Source organism: Echiichthys vipera (assembly GCF_963691815.1).
Source record: "Echiichthys vipera genome assembly, chromosome: 18".
Taxonomy (NCBI): domain Eukaryota; kingdom Metazoa; phylum Chordata; class Actinopteri; order Perciformes; family Trachinidae; genus Echiichthys; species Echiichthys vipera.
The window spans coordinates 19,345,927-19,368,053 of NC_139843.1; the positions used below are offsets into that span (position 1 = coordinate 19,345,927).

General features: G+C 39.8%; 2 protein-coding genes across 2 annotated transcripts in view; one reads left to right on the forward strand and one right to left on the reverse strand.

Moving 5' to 3' along the window:
* slc39a11 (solute carrier family 39, member 11) overlaps window positions 1–10,019 on the reverse strand; it is a 139,321-nt gene extending 129,302 nt beyond the window's left edge. Inside the window, exons 1-3 of the mRNA XM_083932884.1 lie at window positions 10,001–10,019; window positions 8,027–8,144; window positions 6,100–6,138 (exon numbers count right to left, since the gene is read on the reverse strand). Of these exons, the coding sequence (XP_083789010.1) occupies window positions 6,100–6,138; window positions 8,027–8,134 (147 nt within the window). The 5' untranslated portion in view covers window positions 8,135–8,144; window positions 10,001–10,019. The remainder of the gene's footprint in view (window positions 1–6,099; window positions 6,139–8,026; window positions 8,145–10,000) is intronic.
* A 6,141-nt stretch (window positions 10,020–16,160) lies between these two features.
* On the forward strand, window positions 16,161–17,186 carry LOC310960639 (somatostatin receptor type 2; the record flags this gene model as incomplete). Its single annotated transcript, XM_083932392.1, has 1 exon — window positions 16,161–17,186. The coding sequence occupies one exon, from the start codon at window positions 16,161–16,163 to the stop codon at window positions 17,184–17,186; it is 1,026 nt and encodes a 341-aa protein (XP_083788518.1).
* Window positions 17,187–22,127: the final 4,941 nt, after the last annotated feature.

Below are 22,127 nucleotides of genomic sequence, written 5' to 3' on the forward strand. Positions count from 1 at the left end.
GTTATGACTGTGCAAATACAAAATAAAAACGTAGCGAGTGCATCACACCAGCCCTGTCTAGTAAGTAAGTTGTGTACTGCAAGGTGTACTGCATTGCATATACCTATTTCACTGTGTGGGCTTCATCAAATATGTATATGCACCACGGTAGAGACCATTATCTCTTGGTTTTCTTCTCACTTTCTAAGCTAATGTTCATCTTACTGACCTAGTCAGTACATTACACACTGTGAGAAGGCAATATCTGAATGAATCACCTAAAGATTTTTACTTTCAGTAACATTTGACGTGTCATGTTGAAATTGTACTGACTGGTCAGTGTCTTGATCAGTTTTAACCACTGAGTTTGTGCAGTAATGTAGATACAATACCATTGTGCCGTCCAGGCTCGCCAGTGAGCTCATTTATTTACTGTATGACTAGATACTGGACTTTCTGACAGACCGCCTCCATGTGGTGCTGCTGCTCTTCACCGCTGACCTTTAGCACAGGAGCACCACAAGGCTGTGTCCTCAGCCCCCTCCTGTATTCCCTCGACAAGACCCTACCCAAAACTGCACAGCGACACAGGCTTCAAACACCATCGTGAAGTTTACCTAAACGTCTCCAAGACCAAGGAGGTCATTATGGACTAAGAAAGAGGGGGAGCATTCACCCACCAGACACCATAAATGGCATAGTGGTGGAAACTTTCGAATTACTGGGGGTAAACATCCACAAAGACCTGACATGAGCCAGCCACACAACAACTGATGTCAAAAAGACTCAACAGCATCTTTACGGCATTGGATGCCCAAAGAAATTTGGCCTGAGGCCCTAAATCTTCAGGGAATCTACTGAGGCACTATAGAGAGCCTCCTGACGGGCTGCTTCATTATCTGGTATGGCAGCTGCACCAGAATGGACCGCAAGGCGGAGGGTGGAGCTCACAGCCCAACATATTACTGGGTGTAAGCTGCCCAGCCTGCAGGAGCTGTACAACCAGCAGTGCCTCCAGGAAGTGCCTGAGGGTCAATGAAGACAAAGCACACCCATAAAACAGCCTGTTCTCCCTGCTGCCCCCAGGTAGAAGGTACAGGACCTACATAGCTCGAACCGGCAGACTAGTAAGTAGCAGCTTTTTCCGACAGGCCATTAGACTGATAAATGAATAATGGCCACACACAAACACACACACACATGAACACACAAAGCGCAGTCACACCTGTGCAATATGCTTACACCTTTGCTTCTTATAGTTTGCTATTGTATTCTATCCAATATTATAGAACTGAGCTGAACTTTCATGATGGCCAAATAACATCATAAAGTGGGAGGAGGTATTTTGGGCATTCAGGGTTCCAGATGTGAAAGTCTTGTTGTAGCAACAATATTAAGTGACTGGAAGTTGAAGCACTTTGAAGGCTGAGAATGTCACATTTGTGTCCCAGGGTGTATTTTGGTAAAAACATCCAATAAATGATCTTAAAATTCCTGCATATATTTGCAATAACTTAAGTATTTTAAGCACTTCCCTTTTGGATTCTGGCTCAATAATGCATGAATCTGGCACTTATGGTGTGCTGTTTTGTTCAAAATATTGCACATTTTTTTTCTTCTAAATTTACTATAGCTGATTTAAACCTGAGTTGCTGTTTCATCCCAACAAAAGTGGTCATGGTGATAACATTAAATGACCTAGGAGACTCCTGTCTTTATGTTGAAGATCATTGGCAATACGAATGAAGGAACCTTTTGAAACATGAATTTATTGTTGGGTAAAAAGATGAATGGAGGCAACTGCTCCTCAAACATCAAAACAGCTTCCATGGAAAAGCATTATACTTGAAAGGGGGGTCAACCATATCTCCAAATCAAATGAATCAGTTTCCCGGGCCAAGTGAAAGCAGAAATTTACTTAACCAAAATAGTTTTCATGTCGGCTCCACAGGAAGAAATCGACAGTTTTTAAGTGATTCACTGACTTCTGACTTTGTTTCTAAGCCAAGGGCAGCGAGTGAGGCAGCCAGCAGCAGGTGAGACACATCAGTCAATGTAGATATGGTTCATGTGTTTAAAACACATATACAGCGGGAGAAAACTCGGGTGTGAATGTATGGTATATTTTTTTAATATTGTACTGTCATGACAGCGATGGTGCTGTTGGTTTACCTTCTATGTTGCATCTTGAAAAGAGCACAATAAAAATGTGACACTGAATTTGAAACAGCACATTGTAATTTCTGCATCTATTACTAATTTACCGTGTGTGCCTCTAAAATTTCTAGTTGCGCTCCTAAAATTTTCCGTTAGTGTGTAGTGTAGTAGTGTGGGATCATTGGAGATGTCGCCTTTCTGCAGTTGAAAATCTATCAATATTATTCAAGTTAATGTATAAAAGTTTTATTTACTTCATGTCATACTAAAATAACATGAGCATTGTCGTATTGTTAAATAGTTACATTGTGCACCTAAATATTTCAATATAATCCTAACTGTAACTTATAAAGTTAGGTAACGTAATGTTGAGCATAAAATCACTTGTACTAACAAAGTTCGCTAACTTCCGATACTAATGTCCTACTAGCAAACTAACATTGATATTGTATCATTAAATTTAATCAGCTTTATTCAATCTTCTCCTGTTTGGGTAAAGTATACAACCTTAGTATTTTGATATAATGCTAACTGTAACTGTAAGTAATTATGTTAATCAACAAATAACTCGTACTGAATTTGCTTACACTAGCTAGCTATGCTACTGTCATATAAGTAGCAGTATACACCAATAAGTAAACGCAGTATACACCAATAATACAACCATTCAGCACTGACACATAACTAACTTTAACAGCGAAAGCATCCAAGATCTGCAGTTTGTGCTATTAAATATAAATATTATCTTAAATTATTAAATAAGCTTTATGCATTTTTTCCCATTATTTTTGTAACCTTAATGGGATCTAGCTAAGGTAAAGGTAAAAAGCTTGGCGGATTGTCAGTTGTGGTATAGCATTGTATGTGACTGCTATTCTTTGCACAATGAGAAAAAGGAAATTGAGGAGTGAAATTGAAGGAAAACTAGTTTGAAAGAATGAGAACACGTATTTCTGCTTCTGCTGACTGAGAAAAAAAACACATTCCCTCCCTCAGCATCCGCCTCCATTCTTTATACCTGCTCTTACTATCAGTTTGATCCTCTTTCACTCTCAGTCTGTAGCAAAGATTTTTCTTTGAAAATAGAGTAAAGGCAACTTTCCATCTCCTCTCAACCCCTTTCCCCCATTTATCCAATATAAAAGTGAATTGGAGCAGTTATCTTGTCCCCTGGCACGCCCAGATCTCAGCAGGTCTTAGACTCTCCATCCATATATCCTATAGCTATAGCATCCATATAGCTTCTTACAGTTGTATCAGGTAAACAGTAAGAAAACAATTATTCTATTTTTTATCTTAATGTTACAAAACCATTCCTGTACTTTTAATGTCTGAAAACTCTCAACATTTTTATTTAAAGCAAACACTTAATAGTAACCAGATGAACATAAACCAAACTGGAACCAAGGTAGAGCAATAATTCAACAAAGATTAAAAGGGAAAAAGTACTTCTACCATTCCTACATTTGAAATTATTGCTATGCCACCAGCTACTAATAACTTAGACTATCTACAGGATTATCACAGCCAAAGACATACATTTAATATGCATGCAGGGAACAGAATAAAACATTTAGTTTCTTATTAAAATGAATTACTGTAAAAGCATATTATGCCAACAAGTGGCTTTAAAATTGGAGAGACTGCATCAATAATTCACAGTGTTCATGTTGAGTGGCTAAGCCCATCAAAAATATATTTCAGAAAGATATGCTACTCACAGAATTGGAAAGACGTTAAGCAAATGTTCAACATAACATCGCATTTCAGTGGAATGGATAGAGCTTCAGGATAGCTAGAAAGATATGCTACTCACATAATTGAAAAGCTGTTAAGACCAAAGTACAGATAATTGAGATACGAGCTGATTGAGATTAGATCTATATTTTTCCCCATTCTTTCTCAAAGAAGGGCAATCACATCACATCATTTGTCATTAGTCTCATCAACTCACCTATTTAGGCCTGTAATAGTCAACGCTCTCAGAATAATGATAAGGAATTGCAATTAAATTAAACGGGATATAAAAAAATATATCCCTTTAATTTTAGGTATATGACATCTATTTACATGCATAGGGTAGGTGAGGTCATATAGTTTTCTTTGTGGACACATTAAAAAGACTGAAAGGCAACTTGTTTGGAAAACTTGGGTGTATTTGTTTAAAACAAACCAAGTACAAACTAGAAATGACATATTTCCCATGTTCCGTCTCTCCCTCCATATAGGCCAGGCAGCCTAACAGGGTTTGTTTACTATATAACTCCACTTAACATAAGTTGTTTTGTATCTGTGTAGACTTATTGGCTCAAGGGTGTCCTCTATAGACGTTATGAGTATGCTGCCTATGACAAACCAACCTGATGACTGACCAATACATATCCTGTTCCTGTTCAGGTACGTATTTTCATATTATTGGATTTCTTATATCATCTGGCAGTTTTGATACGTGGCCAGTTTGTGAGAGGCGTGCCCGAGTGTGCTGCGTGTGAGCTGCCTACTGTATGACTGACCGGTCCAGACCATATGTAAAGATCGTGAGACCGATGGTTTTATGCCCTGACAACTGCCGTTCCCTTTTTCAAATTATTCTTTAAAAAGCTACATGGTGGGATGGCCGGTGGAGCAGTGGTCAGAGTAGTCACCCCATGTAAAGAGGATGAAGGTCCTCGAGGCAGTGGCCGCCCATTTCCTGTCTGTCCTATATAATAAAGGCTTGACAAACTACCAGAAAATAATCTTTAGAAAATTGAAAAAGCTACATGGCATCAAGTGTGATTTACCCATCATCTTTGTTGGAATGTACCACTGAGGCCATGTAGTCAAGTGTAAATAAATTTTGATCATTTTGATCGATTTTCTTAGAATTGAAATCGACACACCTAATTTGGAGTTTACTTGTACTACTTTTATTCTACTATTTAGTTCTGTTCGTCTTAAACGGTGTGAATGGTCATGGACATTTTATTTTGGGTGTTTGAAAAGTCATGGAAAACTTTTGACATTTTGTTGTCTGTGTGTCAAACCAGCACTGTAGCTGAAACACTTAATTAAAAAGTGAATTGGCCTTGGCAGTAATACTAACTTTTAATAGCTTTGTGAATTGTTTCATGCTCTCTTCTTATCTGTCCGCAACACATTAGCCGAATCAGCTTTAGAAGGTTAAAACATATGTCAATGCTTTGTTTACAGTTTGCTTTACTACCACCACTAAGCAAAAATCAATTAATGAATGCAGGTCAAAAGAAGGTCATTGTGTGAGGTGCAGTACAGAATGTAGAGTCATTTTCAATAACAGTGTGTGCATTTATCCTATAATTTCTCTCTTTTATGGCGTTATAATAAGTTAAACAGCAATGCAGCTCTCCTAAACCACAGCAGAGATAAAGCCCAAGATAACTTTCAGAGAATTATAGAAGCTAATAAAGTAATTTAGCCATTTTAATAGGACTTTCCACTTCTGTTGCGGTTTAGGTGTGCTTCTGATTCCCTACTCTGAGACACTTGATGAATATCGGCAGTGAACTGCTTCCCCCTCAGGAAATCAAGACATGTAATTCTAGGCAGCAGATAGTGAGGTTTAGGGGATGTATTTTCTATTTGAGCACAATACCTCTTTAGCCAAGATAAGGGCCAAGAATTCCTTCAGGGGAAAAATTACCTCAAACTGTTGTGAATAAATGTGGCATCTGGAAGTGTCTGACTTTGTCGGTCTCTGGAAGAAACTCCACAGTGAAACATCCAAAAACCCATCACATTGCACCATCCTCCTACCTGGACTGTGTGACTGTGTGTGTGTGTGTGTGTGTGTGTGTGTGTGTGTGTGTGTGTGTGTGTGTGTGTGTGTGTGTGTGTGTGTGTGTGTGTGTGTGTGTGTGTGTGTGTGTGTGTGTGTGTGTGTGTGTGTGTGTGTGTGTGTGTGTGTGTGTGTGTGTGGTTTAGTTCAACAGAAATCTAACTCACCCCAGCTGCGAAGCCTAAACTTCCATCCAAGATGCGCTTCTGAAAAAGGGCAGACAAGAAAAGAGTCAGTCAAATCAAAAACCTCAAACCCGAGAGTCAGAGGTCCAGAGATAACGAATAGAAAACAATCTGCCAGTAAAACTGATCTGTGGCTGTATAAGTTAAAAATACTCTGAAGGAAGAACAGCAATTGTGAAAAGTAATACAAGAGATTTCTTTGCTTGGAACAACAATGAGGTGGAACTGTTACTAAAAGGACGCAAGTATAAAGCAGTAACGGAGGTGGAAAACACAAATTGGGAGTCGCTGCAAAGCAAATACGGCAACATATTGGAGCAGAACCGGGAGCATTATCCATCGCTCAAGTGGAATTCATGGCGAAGGGAAAGGAGCACCCACACAAGGCGGAAGAAATCCCAAAACCTATGTCAGCCTACCTAACTGATAAGACGGACTGATGTGGCTATCAGCATTACCGTTTCCAAAGCTCTCCATTTTTCGCCCTTCCAGAATTTACACATACACGGTCATTTTTAAAAACAGAGACATCTTCCTGCGTTTGTGCCCTTTGTTTACACACAAACGGAGAATTCGCCTCTGAAAACGACTCTTTATAAATAAAACTCCTGCCAGAGTGGTGATTTTAAAAAACTCTGATTGTACATGTGCACGTAAACAGAGCAAAACAGAGTTTTGGGCAGCCGATGTCAAAGTATGTGCCAGGACTTGCACCTGCGTCACAGGCGTGACCTATGTTACCATTTTCATTTGGCTGTGGTGATAAGGGATCATTGGCTAATGTGGGCTTGAGCTTCTCTATACACTGACCTCTACAGGTTTGTCATGCAATTTCCCAGCTTGGGATCAATAAAGTATTTCTATTCTATTCTATTGATGGCATATATACACGGGTTAATGAAAACAAAACAAAAAATCTGAAAACGGACAGGTGTGCATGATGTTACTTTTGAAAACGGAGATGGCGAAATGTCCATCTATGAAAATAGCCGGCCACATGTGTAAACGGAGCCTAAAACGGAGCCCTGGAGTTTTCAAACTTAAAGTGTCTGAGCAGCGTTTCCAAATGTCTCTGTTTAAGGGGCTCAGAAACACAGGAGAAGTGTGGACACGAGGAGTAAACATAGCAAGAGATATGTGTTTTAAAACATAAAGATAGTTGTGTGGATTTAGCCTAGTTCCAATTTGTCCATCGTACCATTTCATAATAAACCGAAAAGATTTTTACACTTCTCATGATACGAAACAAACATCTTCTCCTACACACCAGTCGATCTACAAATGTGCAAAAGTTCTACTTGTCATTTCCCATATCTTAAAAGATCTTTATCTTTACACAATGGGGGCGTTTTTTTCGAAACTGTAGCCCTTCCCCCTCCCTCCTCCCCGGTGGTCCGGCCTGTACTCACATTACTTCAAATGATCCGGGCACAGCACAATTGCTTCTTGCTAATACCTCATCACCCCTTGGAGTTTTTGCTCTGTCCAACTGCTTTTGAATATTTTCATCTGACCAAATCTGTAGTAAACATTCCACCTTTGCATCAGACCACCGCAAACCCTTCAGTGGTATCTTTTGAAATGTCTGTCGTGAGGAACAGTCGCATATAAAGAGTCGTCAGGACCGTCGTCAATGCTCCTGCACATGCTCATGCTTGTACATGTGCAATTGTGCCGTGCTGAAGCCCACCTATCTCAAGTGGGCCGAGGCCGGGAAGCGTTGCGCTCATACTGGTCAAACTAACTAAACTTGCTTGAGCACAGTACGAATGGTAAGTGTGAGTGCACCCTTAGTGGTGTCTTCTAACTCTCCCAAAGACAGCAGCTAAGCAAACACTAACCATTCTTTTAAAACAATGTGTGTTTAGTCAAGTTCTGCATGTATGTGGGTTCTGGGTTATTACAATACCTGTCGGCTGGAGAAGACAAACACCAAAGCTGCTCCGGCAGCGGTCAGGCCCCAGGTGAACAGAGTCCCCAGCAGAGCCTGGGTCACAGGGCTGTAGCCTTCCAGCATTGTGCCAGACCTGGATAAACAACGCACACACTCAAACTAATCCCACAGCACATTCACAGTATATTGGTCGATGTGGCAGATGATACTGTGCTCTTATCTTTCCGCAAAGACTTTGAAAGCTGGAGGAAACAAAATGGGTGGATTGAAATCTTCTACCTACCTTTGAATCCTTAAAAAAAATCCTTAGACTTAACTAAATATTGTACCATTTAGGAGTCTGTATTTATAATAGTTATGACATGAAAGCAACACTTTTAGGAAGTTTATATCTTTGATGTCAGTGTATAGACAAGAATGACAAGAGAACAAACAGCAGATCCAAGCATAGGGGTAAATCGATGTGCTAACGCTGACTCATCTTAAATTTGTGCCTTTGAGCCCTAGTCGGACACAAACTTGTTGTGTTGTTTCAGCACACAGCTGAACAAATGAAAGTGGAATCCGGTTTGCTCAGGGTTTGGACTTTTCCATTTGCATCTGTGTAGCCAAACCTGTTGGGGTTGGCTGACTCCTTAATTAGAAAATAATACAGTACCACCTAAATTGTTGATGCCTCATGTCATAATAAATGCAATGTTTAGTCGGTGTTGTGAACACTAGGAAAGTCACTTTGTCGTTCTTCAAGGCCTGTTTTACTCTTTAGTACTGTAATTATTTGAGTCATAGGTTTACATCCATGTTAATGACTTTAACCTCTACCTTGTGTTTATTTGGGGGTTAACACACAGATGAGTCATATTGGTTCTAAAGCAGAGCGTTCTAAAGATTGCTACCATTAGACACCATACTGTAAGCTTCTGGTCAAAACAGTCCAGGAAGACTGTAACGTAGATCTGGGCGATACGGCGATATATCGTCAAAACGTGGAAAAACAGGGAGAAACAGCAGCTGAAATGCGTTGCAGCAATATCTAAGTTTATTTACTAATCCTTGCACATTAATTTTTCACTAAAGATCTTAATGAAATGAGAACATTTTCCGCATTTTTAATTTGTCAGATATTTCATTCACATATGATTATACAAAATAGGCTTTACCATGAGGTTATTAGTTATTAGACATGATGTGATATCATGATATATATCATTATTGAGGGATTAAATGACTTGTACCAGAATATAAATTATCATCCAGTCCGACTGGAGCAGCAATAATGTTATTTTTCTGTCAAAAATGACATGGTTTCAGTTTAAAGTAGTTTTAACTGGCAACTTCTCACATTGATATGCAATAAATAGACGTGTTTTGTGACTACTGGAAACTGCTTTCATCTCATCTTCAAATTACTTTTTCATGAGCATATAAATAAAATTTTAAAACAACATGCAATGGTTATATTTACCACAAAGTAGCAGGGAAAGCTGCTTTTATGATGTATGGTCGACTGACATCTGCATGGTGAATATGACTTACAGATATTGATACTTGTGTCCTAAATGAGGGGTTTATTTGGAATGAAACGTGGAAAGCATTTGCGTGTGTAGCCCATATGTCCCCACTGATGCATTTTGTTTCACTGACCTGTTTACAAAAGCGACTAAAATACGTTTGTTTTCTTTTATTTGTATCATTATTAATACCACTGCACGCTGCCTCGTTAACACCGCTGCGTGTGGTATAACTGGTTTTCGTGTAACTAAGAAACACAAGCACAGACAAAGTACATAGAAGCAAGTAACTGGCGTGACTAACCTGTAAACCGGCTAACTTTAAATGTTCGCCTCGTATTATAAAACAACACTGTTATATTCCGCTGGGACTTTTAATGCGGTATTATGAGAAAGTGTGCATTCATTCGGCGGGGTTCCATTTTACCCTTAGTTTATGTTATCGCTAATTTGTGGCATTAGTTTCAGGTTTACTCACTTCTTTCCAGTGGCACCTCGACCCCTCTGTATTTACTTCCTACTTCCCGGTACACGTGTCTATGACAGTCGGAGCCCCGCCTCTACTCGCAGACGATTGGTCAATCACTTTGAGCGGCAGCAGCAGCGGGGGTGACTTCATTCATTTAAGATATTGGGAAAAACGCCACAGGAAAAGCTGAGGAAATCCAGTACTTCGGGTTTCCCCCGTTTGTATTGTTGCTGCGCAGATGTGAAACCCGTTTTGCAAGTCTGTCAATAGTAATAATTCCTTCATGTAATAAATATATGATATATAGAATTGTATAACACTCAAGATTCAGTAATTTATTACCATTTCAGTGACACATTTATCCGAATTTGTCCTCGTGTATGCTCTGGGTTAACAAAAAAAAACACACAATACAATCCACATCAACAAATAAGCATGGACATATAAATACATTAGTAAGGTTGATATGACATCGGCAAAAACATGAAAAATACTGAGTTAAGAAAGGTGTCTGGTGCATTAAGGAGCCTGGTAAAGGATGGTAAGGGCATTAAAACATCATTTTTAACCACTAATACTGCTCAAAATAACACCAAAACCTCTGCAGTAGCATGAGAAGAGTCCCTACACATAAAACAAAGCACCAACAACATAGTTAGTGAACCCCGAGTTTATTTGTTTTGAAAGGCTGGCCCCGGTACCAGCTCCTCTCATAGTAAAGTCCATTCAAGTTGATTACCAAAAAGAAGGAGCCCATTGGTGCTTAGTTTTATGTGTAAGGACTCCAATCATGCTACTGCAGAGGTTTTGTGTTATTTTGAGCACTACTCATGGTTAAAAAAAAGCTGTTTTAATGCCTTCAGCGTACTGCCCCGGGCTAATCAGTGATAACCGCATTCGGCTGTTGGCGACTCCACCGGATTTCTCCGTTCATAGTTCATACACAAGAAAAACTGTCTCGATGGCTTATTTGATTCATGTAAGTGCATCAAATAAGATAAAAATGACCATGGGATGATTTTGCGCTGGAATTACACTTACATACTATGCCACCTTTTTCCTGAAGGAAGGGGGACAAAAAGTACATTGGCTGTATGTGATGCATTTTTTGCATTGAGTACTTTTACACTTTAAGTAGTGATAGTACATGTTTCCAAGTACGTTTTACTCAAGTGGGTACACATGTGTGTGCATGTGTGGATTTTTTGCTGGCTTCTGACAAGGAGCAGATTCCTGGGATGTTGCTGGGGAATTTTCTCTCACCAGTGGAAGTTTCCTGGATTGCTGCTCTCGTTCACCCCTCTCAGTGGTAATTCCTCGGCATGTTGACCTTTGACCCGTAGATCGATCATCAGTACCTGATGCAACTCTTCCAATATGCGCTAAATTTCCAATCGTTTCTACTCAGTTTTTTTTCCATAAGCCACAACTTAAATGATTCCTGTAAAGCACTATTGCAATAACTTTGCAACATTTATTGTTATATGAATTAAAAATGAAGTAATCATGAAAACACACTTTATATTTGTACTATTTTAAATTTATTTCGGTCTGAGGCGAGTTACTGTTTTTGAAAAAGGGTTTTGTTAAAGATAACTGAATTTATGGAGTGAATTTGTTAAATGACCATGATTCAACATGCAACATATGTCTCCATTGTATAGTGATCTCTCTGATCTTTCTACCTTTTATTCAGTGTATTTCTGTCCATGCATAGCTGAACAGCCATGCACAGTGGTGGCTCATGAAAGAAGCAGCTCCTCTTCAATTCTGAGGAACTGACTGATGTTTACCTCTGATGTGTTTGACCCCTGCTGTTTTAATTCTAATGCAACTTAAAAAAAAACCTGCATTGGATGTATCTCACCATGATATCACACTTCATGTCTTTGGGGGGTTTGCATCATAATAAGAATACAGCACCAAAGAAAAAATCACTAATAGTAGTATGTTACCTCTGGACTTCTTTTTACAGTGTAGATACATTTTTTGAGTATTTGGGTTCCATTAGTGACTTGTTAAAATAATTGTTGAATCGTGGGGACATGTTAATATGCCACCCTGGATACAATAAATCCATCCACTAAGGTATTTAGTTTTTGTCATCCATTTAATTAATGAGATACAGACATTACAGAGAAGTTGAGAACATTGTCCTACCAATATTCCCTGAATTGTTTTTGCATTTCTGTTTTGCAATTGTAGGGATGTATTACTCATGAGTGACTCTGGCTTTATAGTCAGTGTTGCTGGGAAACCAAAAAGAGGAAAATAAGCCGGTACCCAGAAACAATAAACAAGATAATAAGACGTGGCATTTCCAGATTCCTTCTGTGGCCTCCTCTCACTTCAAAGTATGCTAAGAGCATCTGGTGTAGCATGCCATTCCATATGTAACATAAGCCTTCTTATGAAACACGTTTATCAAATCTACAATAAAACTGTCTGGTTAACTTTTTTCCTGGAATTATTGCATGCAAGCTTGCTCGCTGTACATGGTCTCTGTTTCATTTAAATTCACGCTAGCAGCAAGGGCTCTATGGAAAGCCACTTTGTTCTAGACTGAAACATCTCAAAAACTATCGTATGGATTGCCATGATATTCAGGACAGACAATTATGATCTCCAGAGGATGAGTCCTATAGACATTGACGATCCCTTGACGTATTCCTGTCATGCCATCATGACTTCAGATCAGTTCAATTCAGATTTGTATTCCCCCTCAAGGGGAAAATTTGCAGTAGAGGCAAATACACAAACACAACATACAAGATGATATGAGGCATAACCACAATTACAGCAGATAACCAATTATAATGTTAATGTTAATAAAAAAGGGTTCAAACCATCATCCAGTCTGTCCTGTGCACATCAATAACGGTCTGCATCGGATCGGCTACCAAACAGAACAGGACAGGAACAGACTGCAACAGACAATCAGGTCTGCAGAAAAAATCATCGGGGCCGACCATCAGGACCTATACCAGTGCAGAGTGAAAAAACAGGCAGGCAGGATCACTGCAGACCCCTCACACCCTGCACACAAACGGTTTGAACTTCTTCCCTCTGGTAGGTGTTACAGAGCTCTGTATGCCAAGACCACCAGACACAAAAACAGGTTCTTCCCCCAGGCCGTCTCCCTGATCTCCTCATAATCCCCCTGCCATTGCATACCCATTTGCACTAAACATGTATATATATTTATATCTTTCATCTTGTCTTCTTTGGTAAATGCTTTATTTTTATTTTGGTATTTTTCTGTGTTTTTTGTATTTTTATCTATTGTGTACACAGAGGAGAGAGTCAAATTCCTTGTATGTTTGTATGTTTCATCATACATGGCGAATAAAGCTGATTCTGAATGGACACCATGTTAAAGTGCATTTATTGCACTTGGAACGAAGGAAAAGTTAAACCTGTTGCTTTTTGCTAGCCTTTTTTGATTTTTGTTTTGCACTGTAAGGTTCCCATACCAAGAAATCAAGCAAAAGGATAAAATGGAAATATTTGTAAAATAAGGCTTTTGCAAGTATTCTGCAGGCCCTTTTTGCAAATTCCTTAGATCAGGGTTCAAGTTCTAGTCCATCACTGTTCCCTGGTACTTGTAGCAATCAACTGTCTCAACAAGTGAGCCCTTAATTAGGTTGAAGAGGTTGAGATAGAGTTTATCCTGGAGTTGATGGCCATATCTTTGATTTTGTGAACATTTAACATGACCTCAGACTGATTAAAACAGTGTCATTTGCATACAACAACGGGGACCGGACACACCCCTGGCGGGAGCCTGTGGATTGAGTTTAGTAGTTCAGAGTGAAACATCCTAACTATTGGATGGATTGACGTGAACATTTTGACAGATATTCAATGTCCTTTAAGGATAAACCCTCTTTTTTTTGGCGATCTTCGATCAAGGCTAGATGGTAACCAAAGATTCACAAAAATCTTGCAAGATGGTTAAGTTTAGGTATAGAACTCAAATAGTTAAGGTTAGATGGTCAAGCTTGGGTATTGAACTAGACTGGTTAATGTTAGTATAGGTGGGCAGGAAGCGGGACTTGTGAGAGTTTTTGCTAGTTTTCACAAATCTAGGGTTACATCATCAATATCATCATCATTATGTTGGCATTGTCACTGTGAGCATGTTAGCATTCCTATGTTACTGTGTAGCTCAAAGCACGAGCTAGCTACACACCCTCACAGAGCTGCTAACATGGCTGCAGAGTTGTAGTAAGTCAATGGTTTCCATTTACATTTTCAGTTTCAGGCGGTCATCATCTCATGCTCATCTAATCTCTTCAAGAAAGAGCATCTGGACAGTCATTGGAGAAAAATAAGACCTCCAAAATATTTCTTAAGAGCTCTGTTACTGATAAATAGTGAAGTAGCCCTTAGCTGCGATTTCCGCTGATGTCAAAGATGTCTGTTTGATTCAGCATACAGTATCTCGTCCTTTTGCTGTAGACAGCTCTGCAGCACGTGGATACGGATGCAAGCGTGTCTGTCTGAACACCACACTGAAATACTGCCTGTGAAATACGAAGCTGTCAAACGTCTCCAAATTTAGCACCATGAAACAATGTTCCTGTGATGTTTTTACTGGGGGAGGGCTGGGGTTGGGGCAGCGAGGTGGACTTTTCTGTATGAAGTGCTAGTCTCCAGGGGGGAGTTAAGCCACAACCTAATCATGGTTTAAGACTACAAAGGCATTTCTTTTAGAGTTAATTGAAACCAGTTAACAGCCAGAGTGAAGGTGCGTCTCGAGATATCTCTCAGGACATCTGTGGCATCTGATTAATGAGCTGTCAGATAAGTTCTTTGAAATTAGATAAAAATACTGAATGAAAATTTATGTGATGGAAAAAAAAATTCACCAGCTTAGATTGAGCTCTGCCTGCAGTGTTAAAGGTGTCAGAACACACTGAAAGTTTTCTGGGGGACGTTCCCGGGGCATTCCAGCTATGCGTGTCAGAGCGGCAACAGGATGGAGGTCATCGCTCATCGTCTTTAATCTTGCCACCTCCCCTCCCCTTTACAATCTACCCGTCCCTCTCCTTCTCCTCTTTTCCATCTTTTTCCTCCCTTCCTTTACGCTCTCTCGTTTCCTTTTCACCTTACGCTTTTCCTCTTTCACCTCTTCCTTTTTGTGGAGCAAGAAAAACAACGTGGAAGGGGTGGAGGAGCATGGACGGAGTCGAAGAAGCAAAAACAACATCCAATGTCAAATGTCAAAAAACAAAAGCCCTGAAAAAACACACAGCAGACTCCTTTTGACTGTCGGCAGATTTACTCAGTCTGGGTTGTACTCAGTCTGGGTTGTAGTGGTGGGTGGCCCGGGCAATGAGATGGTGTTATTATCTGTGTGTGTGTTTAGGTTTAGTTGTATGACCCCCCACTGAACTGTGATGGAGCACAGGGGTGGAGTGTGGTGAGACAAAATGGATGGCGGAGGAGACGGGGGTGAAGTAAACAGAAGCAGAGGGGAGAGAAGAAAAGTTATGAAAACAAAAGTATTGTAGCAGATGGGGCCAGGGTTTACCTTGGAAACAGCGTTATGGCGGAGGGAGGGGCGTGAGCCAAGCTGGAGTTTATCACAATCTCTGGAGACTGATGAACACGAAGGGGTGGGGTTGGTTGGTGTTAGTGGTGGTGGTGGTGGTGGTGGGTAGGGGGGAGGCAGACACACTCCTCGCACACTGTGGGGCGAAAAGATATAAAAGGGCTCCCAGGGAGAAAGAGTGGTCAGGCAAGCGTCCGAGTGTCCGCCCAGCTCATTTCCACACTGCCGTGCACCACTGAGTTTACTCGAGTGTGTGTGTGCACATGTGTATGAGAAAGAAGCGTCCTGACTCCACCACAAAGGAATAAACTTTGACAGGTTTCCTTTTTTATCTCCAAGAGATAAAAGGAAGTAATGATTGACTGGATGGGGGCAGTTGAAGAGTTGCTGAAGCCTGGCTGCTCTTGAACCTGTTTGATTTTCAGGTTTTTCGGATGAGTTGTTTGCTCCTCTCCCTCTGAGTACTCTTTACTTCCACCACAAGTAGTCATGAGGTGACTCTTGAGCAGCTTCCAGAGGAATTTAAACAGAAGCAGAGATTTTCACCATCTGAGCTGCCACTGCAGTGTCTGTAATTTTGCACTTTTATTCTCTGTTTTGAGCAGAGGCAGAATGGAATCCTCATTTTTATCAGATATTTTATCAGACTACAATCAGACCTATCTGGATGAGCATTTTTTCTTTGAGGACAATATAGATGGCTTTGGCATCACCATGGCGATACTCTACTTGGTGGTTTGCGTCCTGGGACTGGCTGGGAACTCCCTCGTCATTATTGCCATTTTGAAATTGGACAAAATGTCATCTTCCACAACGGTGTACATTTTCAACCTGGCGCTAGCTGACGGACTCTTCATGGTTGGTCTCCCCTTCATAGCGAGCCAAAACTTCCAGAATCATTGGATGTTTGGCGACATAGTTTGCAAAGTGGTTATGGTGCTGGACGGCATCAACCAGTTCACCAGCGTCTTCTGTCTGACGGCCATGAGCATCGACCGCTACATGGCGCTGGCTGACCCGCTCCGGTTCGCCCGTTGGAGAACGCCACGCTGGGCCAAGGTCGTCTCTGCATTCCTGTGGCTGTTCTCGCTCCTCACCATCCTCCCCATGGCGCTTCACTTCTCGGCTGATCGAGGCCTGTGTATACCGGACCTTGTTTCGGACGACTGGTGGCTCGGCGTCTTGTCATACACCTTCGTCATGGGGTTTGCGTTGCCTTTCACCGTCATGATGGGGTCCTATGCGGCGCTGCTGCTCACCCTGCGGTCCCAGCGTCTTCGAACGACCATGCCAAACCATGAAAGCCAAAGGTTGGAGCGACAGATCACCAAAATGGTTATCTCAGTGGTGGTGGTGTTCGGGATGTGCTGGCTGCCCTTCTACACCTTCAACTTCTACGCTCTGTATCAAACCGGCCTGCTACAGACCTTCGCCAGAGGATTCGAGTTTGTGGTCTTGCTGTCGTACTCGTGGAGCTGTGCCAACCCCATCCTCTACGCCTGCCTCTCCGACACCTTCAGGAGACACTTCCGCACACTCCTCTGCCCCGCTGCCAAGTCATCTCCCAGCATGCAGTGCAACACTGAACGGTATGACTTAAATGACACTGATGTGCGGGATGGGACCTCTCTGGCATAGAGAGAAGATGAAAAACGGACTCACCCTTTCATTCCAATTTCCTGTCATGATAAGATTTACTTTATTATACATGATTTACTGATTTGATGGTTCATAGATATGTGATCAATTCTGATTTCATTTTTTAACTACTCCACTTAACTTGGAATGTATTGAAGTTGTACATATTTTCTTTGACTTTCTTTTCCCATGTGATCAGATTTACTGAATTTGAGGGACTCGACTTGTCCTTTACTGTCTCAAATGAAGTGTTTGAACAGGTGTCTGTAGAGAGTGAGAGTTTTTCAACAAACTTGCGTGATGACTCCTCGCCCACACTTGTGTTGATCACACAAGTTACCGACCGTGAGTCATTCTTTATCCTCTTATCCCTGTGGAAATGAAACAGTTGTCCTTGTACTTTTTGATTTCTCAGAGTTCCTTTCACACCAACAGTAAGAAAAAATGCTCATCAAACAGCATAATTCAATTTGTCTCCCCACAACATAAATCCTCTGTTCTGCATGACTCAGACCTTGTTGTATATTTTGTCTTCTAATAACTGACGCGACCTTCTCCACTGCAATTCCGGTCATACAGCATTTCACCAGAACTAATGAAATGAGGTGCAAGTGGGCTGAAGCGTGGACATGTCGAGCGTAAACAGAATGACATGGTACAACACCAGCACAAAGACATGCGCAGACAGCTCCTCGATTCCCACAGCTGGATTATGTCCAATTGTGTCCAAGTGTGGGAGACTATCGGATGAGTGCGTTTGCGCCTGGGTGGCCATGTGCATGCATCCTTGATGGAAATTAATTTTGATGTAAGCCAGTGTAATGGACAGGCTGTCATGAAGTCACACAGAGGCACCTGAATTTAAATTGTATTTATTTTCGTGTAAGAGCAGATAGACAGATTGGAGGGCAGGGATACAGAGTGGGTTAAGTTATAAATAGGATCATATGAGGTTCAAATAAAGATTGGAGAATGAATTATAATAAACTGTGATTGAATTTTTTTGCTTTTGCATAGCACACCATTGTGCTTATCTTGGGTTCTTCATTCTTTTTCTGTATTATTCACACCATTTATTTCTGTATTTCATTCCATGTCAGCGTGAATGTGAAGTAAGTAGATTTATGATATGTGATGACCTTTGTACATAGATATACAGTAGACGTGTTATGCAATATCAACACATTATTTCAGTTACTTGATTCCTGTGTCAAAAGTGGGTTGTTGGAACAGATGTTGGATGTCAGTCATGTAAATATGTACAGTACAGTATAAAGAAGAAAGTTATGTATTTTGTTGACGGAAAAACAAATATGTACCAGAAATATATAAATGCCTGGTTGTTAAAATTCAATGTAATCCATCTAGACACACAAAAACACATGTATACATGAAGACATTTTAAAGCCAGTTGTGTTGTGAGTTTTATTGAGTCTGTTGAATAAAACATGCGGCTGGGACTTCACTTACCTTGATCATATATATATATATATGATCTATAATTGAGTATTCTCAGATGTTAATGCTATATTGACTTTGAATAAACATAGTTGCATGTACTTCTGTTTCCATATTTCATACTGTATATACATGGACTCTGTTTTCGTCTATGCATGTGAGGGATTGCTACGGAAAGATTCAAAGTTCTATGGATCCTATTCATTTCTGACAGCTGTCACTCGGGAAGTCACAACCGTAGTGGGAAGTTCTAACATTAAGGTACTTTGAATTTTCCATTTTGTGATACTTCTAATACAATAATGTACTTTTTAGTTCACTACATTTTTGGACAAGCATAGATATTATTTACTTCTTAGATTAGAACTTTATATAAAAAAAACACGCACATAGCAGTGGTAAAATATCTAAGTACATTAACAAAAGTAATGTGCTTTATTACAATTTAGAGGTATCTGTATTTTATTTGGGTATTTTGCATGTAATACTACTATATACTTACACTCCACTAAATTTCAGAGAGAAATATTATACTTTTTACGTTACTACTTTTATCTGTCAGTTACTAGTTCCTTTACACATTAAAGTTCCCATATTATGCTAATTTTCAAATTAATACTTGTATTTTGGGTTTCCACTAGAACGTGTTTACATGCTTTAATGTTCAAAAATCCCTTTATATTTTTCAAACTGTCTGTCTGAATATACCTGTATTCACCCTCTGTCTGAAACGCTCTGTTTTAGCTCCTGTCTCTTTAAGACCCTTACCAAAAAGAAAACCCAGTCTGCTCTGATTGGTCACTATTTCCAGGTCTTCTGCATCTGTGCTTTTGGTGTGTCTGTACTGTCATTGCAGTCGGGGAATGACTGTAACAGCACTTACTTCCTATATATAGAAGACTGTCGTTGTGACATCTCAACTGAACAGAAGTTCTGACGGCAGATTTAAAGGCAAAGTTTCTGAATAAAGGCATAATAGGCATTGCTATGTGGCTTGAGAGTTTTGATACTTTCACAGTATTTATATTGAACCTCCACCTGCTTAATAATCAAAAGACATGGAAAACTAAGTTTTTATAAATATGGAGCTTTTATTTTTCACACCAAACAATAATGGTAAATTAATAAAATGACTCATTGTTATGGGCTGCCAAACAGCACATAACATATCTAAAATTAACTCCACCTCGGCCAGCAACATTAACATGTTTCTTCCATTTTAGTATTTTAATAGTTTTTTTATTCTAAAAATGTATTTTAAATGTTAGTTAAGATTAAACAAAACCTGTTTTGGGTTGTTACCTCTAGCAAAAAAACTCTCTACATGGGGACCCTTATGAATTTTCAGATCAGTTATTAGCAGTTTCACTAGAGAGACTTAGGCTATCCAATATTTCAGAAAGAGGTGAAGACCAGAGAAAAGTCTAAACAATGTGTTTGTGTAGACAATGAATCATCTCACGACCTGTCAGATTTTTTGCGTGACCCTTTGGATGGGGGGCCGACCCCTTGTTTGAGAACCACTGGGCTACACCAACTGAGTTAAAACTGGCTCCGCCTTGATCAACTCCTACAGTAAAATGCTGCTTTCACATTGATGCATCAGTAAATACAATATCAAAAGTATATTTTTTATTAATATGTTTGTATATTAATGTATGTAATATTTACTTTTGATAATTTAGGTATATTTTGATGATAAAATGTTATTTTGAACACAGGAGTATTTTCACATTGTTGTATTGGTAGTTAAGCAAGGCATCTTAGCATGTGTCCACCCAAGGGAAGAATAACTCCTTACAGGGTTCCACCTCTGCAGTAGCCAGCCACACCTTTGACGCAGTACTTGAAAAGCAGCAGGTTGGTAAAACACTGAAATTCTCAGGTGAATCTAGAGATTTCCAAAACACTGCGGTCCTCCTCTGCAAGATGAACAAGCAGAGTGTCTTCTGGAGCGTCTGCTTTCCCTGGCGGGCATTCTGTGGACTACAAAGACTGTAAATGTCAAGACTGCTTGCTGAGACCCACTTGTGTCTTCCGGCTTGTTTTTAAAAGAGCTAATAAACGGCTGCCACATCTCCTGAAAGTTTTAAAGATGATCACGTGCCACGGGCAGAAAAGAACCAAGTTCAGTGGCAGCCCAGAAGCACCAAACACTCACAAACGGTTTTATTGCACAGCTGAAATATATATCATATTAAAACAGTTCTGACATCCTATCATGTCATCCAAATTTTTCTGTTAATGTGCTTGCAGGGGTTAACAACATCTATTTAGCATCTAAATGTTTATTGGTATTTGTCAATAATTAAATGATGTCTCTTGTCAGGCTTTAGGTACTTCTTACTCACCTTTAAAAAAACAACTCACTTTAACAATGTACCAATTTCCCTGAGACATTATGCAATCTGGGTTTGAATCAGTCCCAGGAGTTGTCTGTCTTCCTGTTAAGCATCTAGTGAAGTGCAATAGGTCCCTAAAGAAATCACAGTTACTTTTTTTTTTTTCTTTGGAGGTGGGGGGTATATTTTCCAACTTGCAATTACTACATAAAAAAGGACATTTCTATGTTTAAAAAAAACCTGAGTAAAAAGCTATTCATGTTTACCTGAGCATGTTATTGAGTTCTGGGTCATTTTATCTGTCTATGAACACTGAGGGAGGTGGAGGGAGCTATAAGGGCTTGGTAATATAATGTGTAACCCTGTTGGCTACACCCCCAGCAGACATTTTAACCCAAAGAAGATGAGATGCAAAAAATTACTTTAAATACTTTGTACTAAAAAGTTCAGAAAACATTTTATTGATACAATCAAATAGGTCACATTTAGTGCTTCCTAAATTAGAGCCCTGACTGGTGGCGGCAGATCAACGCGGTTAACGCTGTGAAACGGAAACAGTTTGGTTAAGTTTAGGCACAAAAACCTCATGGTTAGGTTTAGAAAAATATTGTAGTTCACCTTAAAAAAAAGTATATTTATTACATAACTTATGTACATAAGTATGAGACGTAGTTTGGGGGTTCGTCTTCTCTCATGTTTGGAGGACAATCTCAAAAAAACCTGTTAGTGTTAATGAACAAATCAATTAATTGTTGAGCTTTTTAAAAAACAATGAACTACAAATTTGTATATACTTGTGGGGTTTTTATTTACAACATCCTGTTCAGTAAGCTGTCTCAAGCTAAAAAAAAATAGATGATTAGGCTTACGTATGAAATATCCTCTATAAACAGGCCACACTCTATGAGCTTATGGCACTAACTTTCTGTCAGGAGGCAATCTAAAGTTCATCCTGGGAATTGTAACACAAGAGAAAACCATTGTACAGATTAAACAAACAAGATATAAAGCGTTAAGTTCAGAGTTGCTGGTCGGTGGGCTGTGTTTTTACTTAAAGGACAAATATCAGAATGGTATCAATCTTGATACCTAAAAATCTCATGCCTCATGTAGTGTTTTTTCAACACAAAACAAAAAAAAC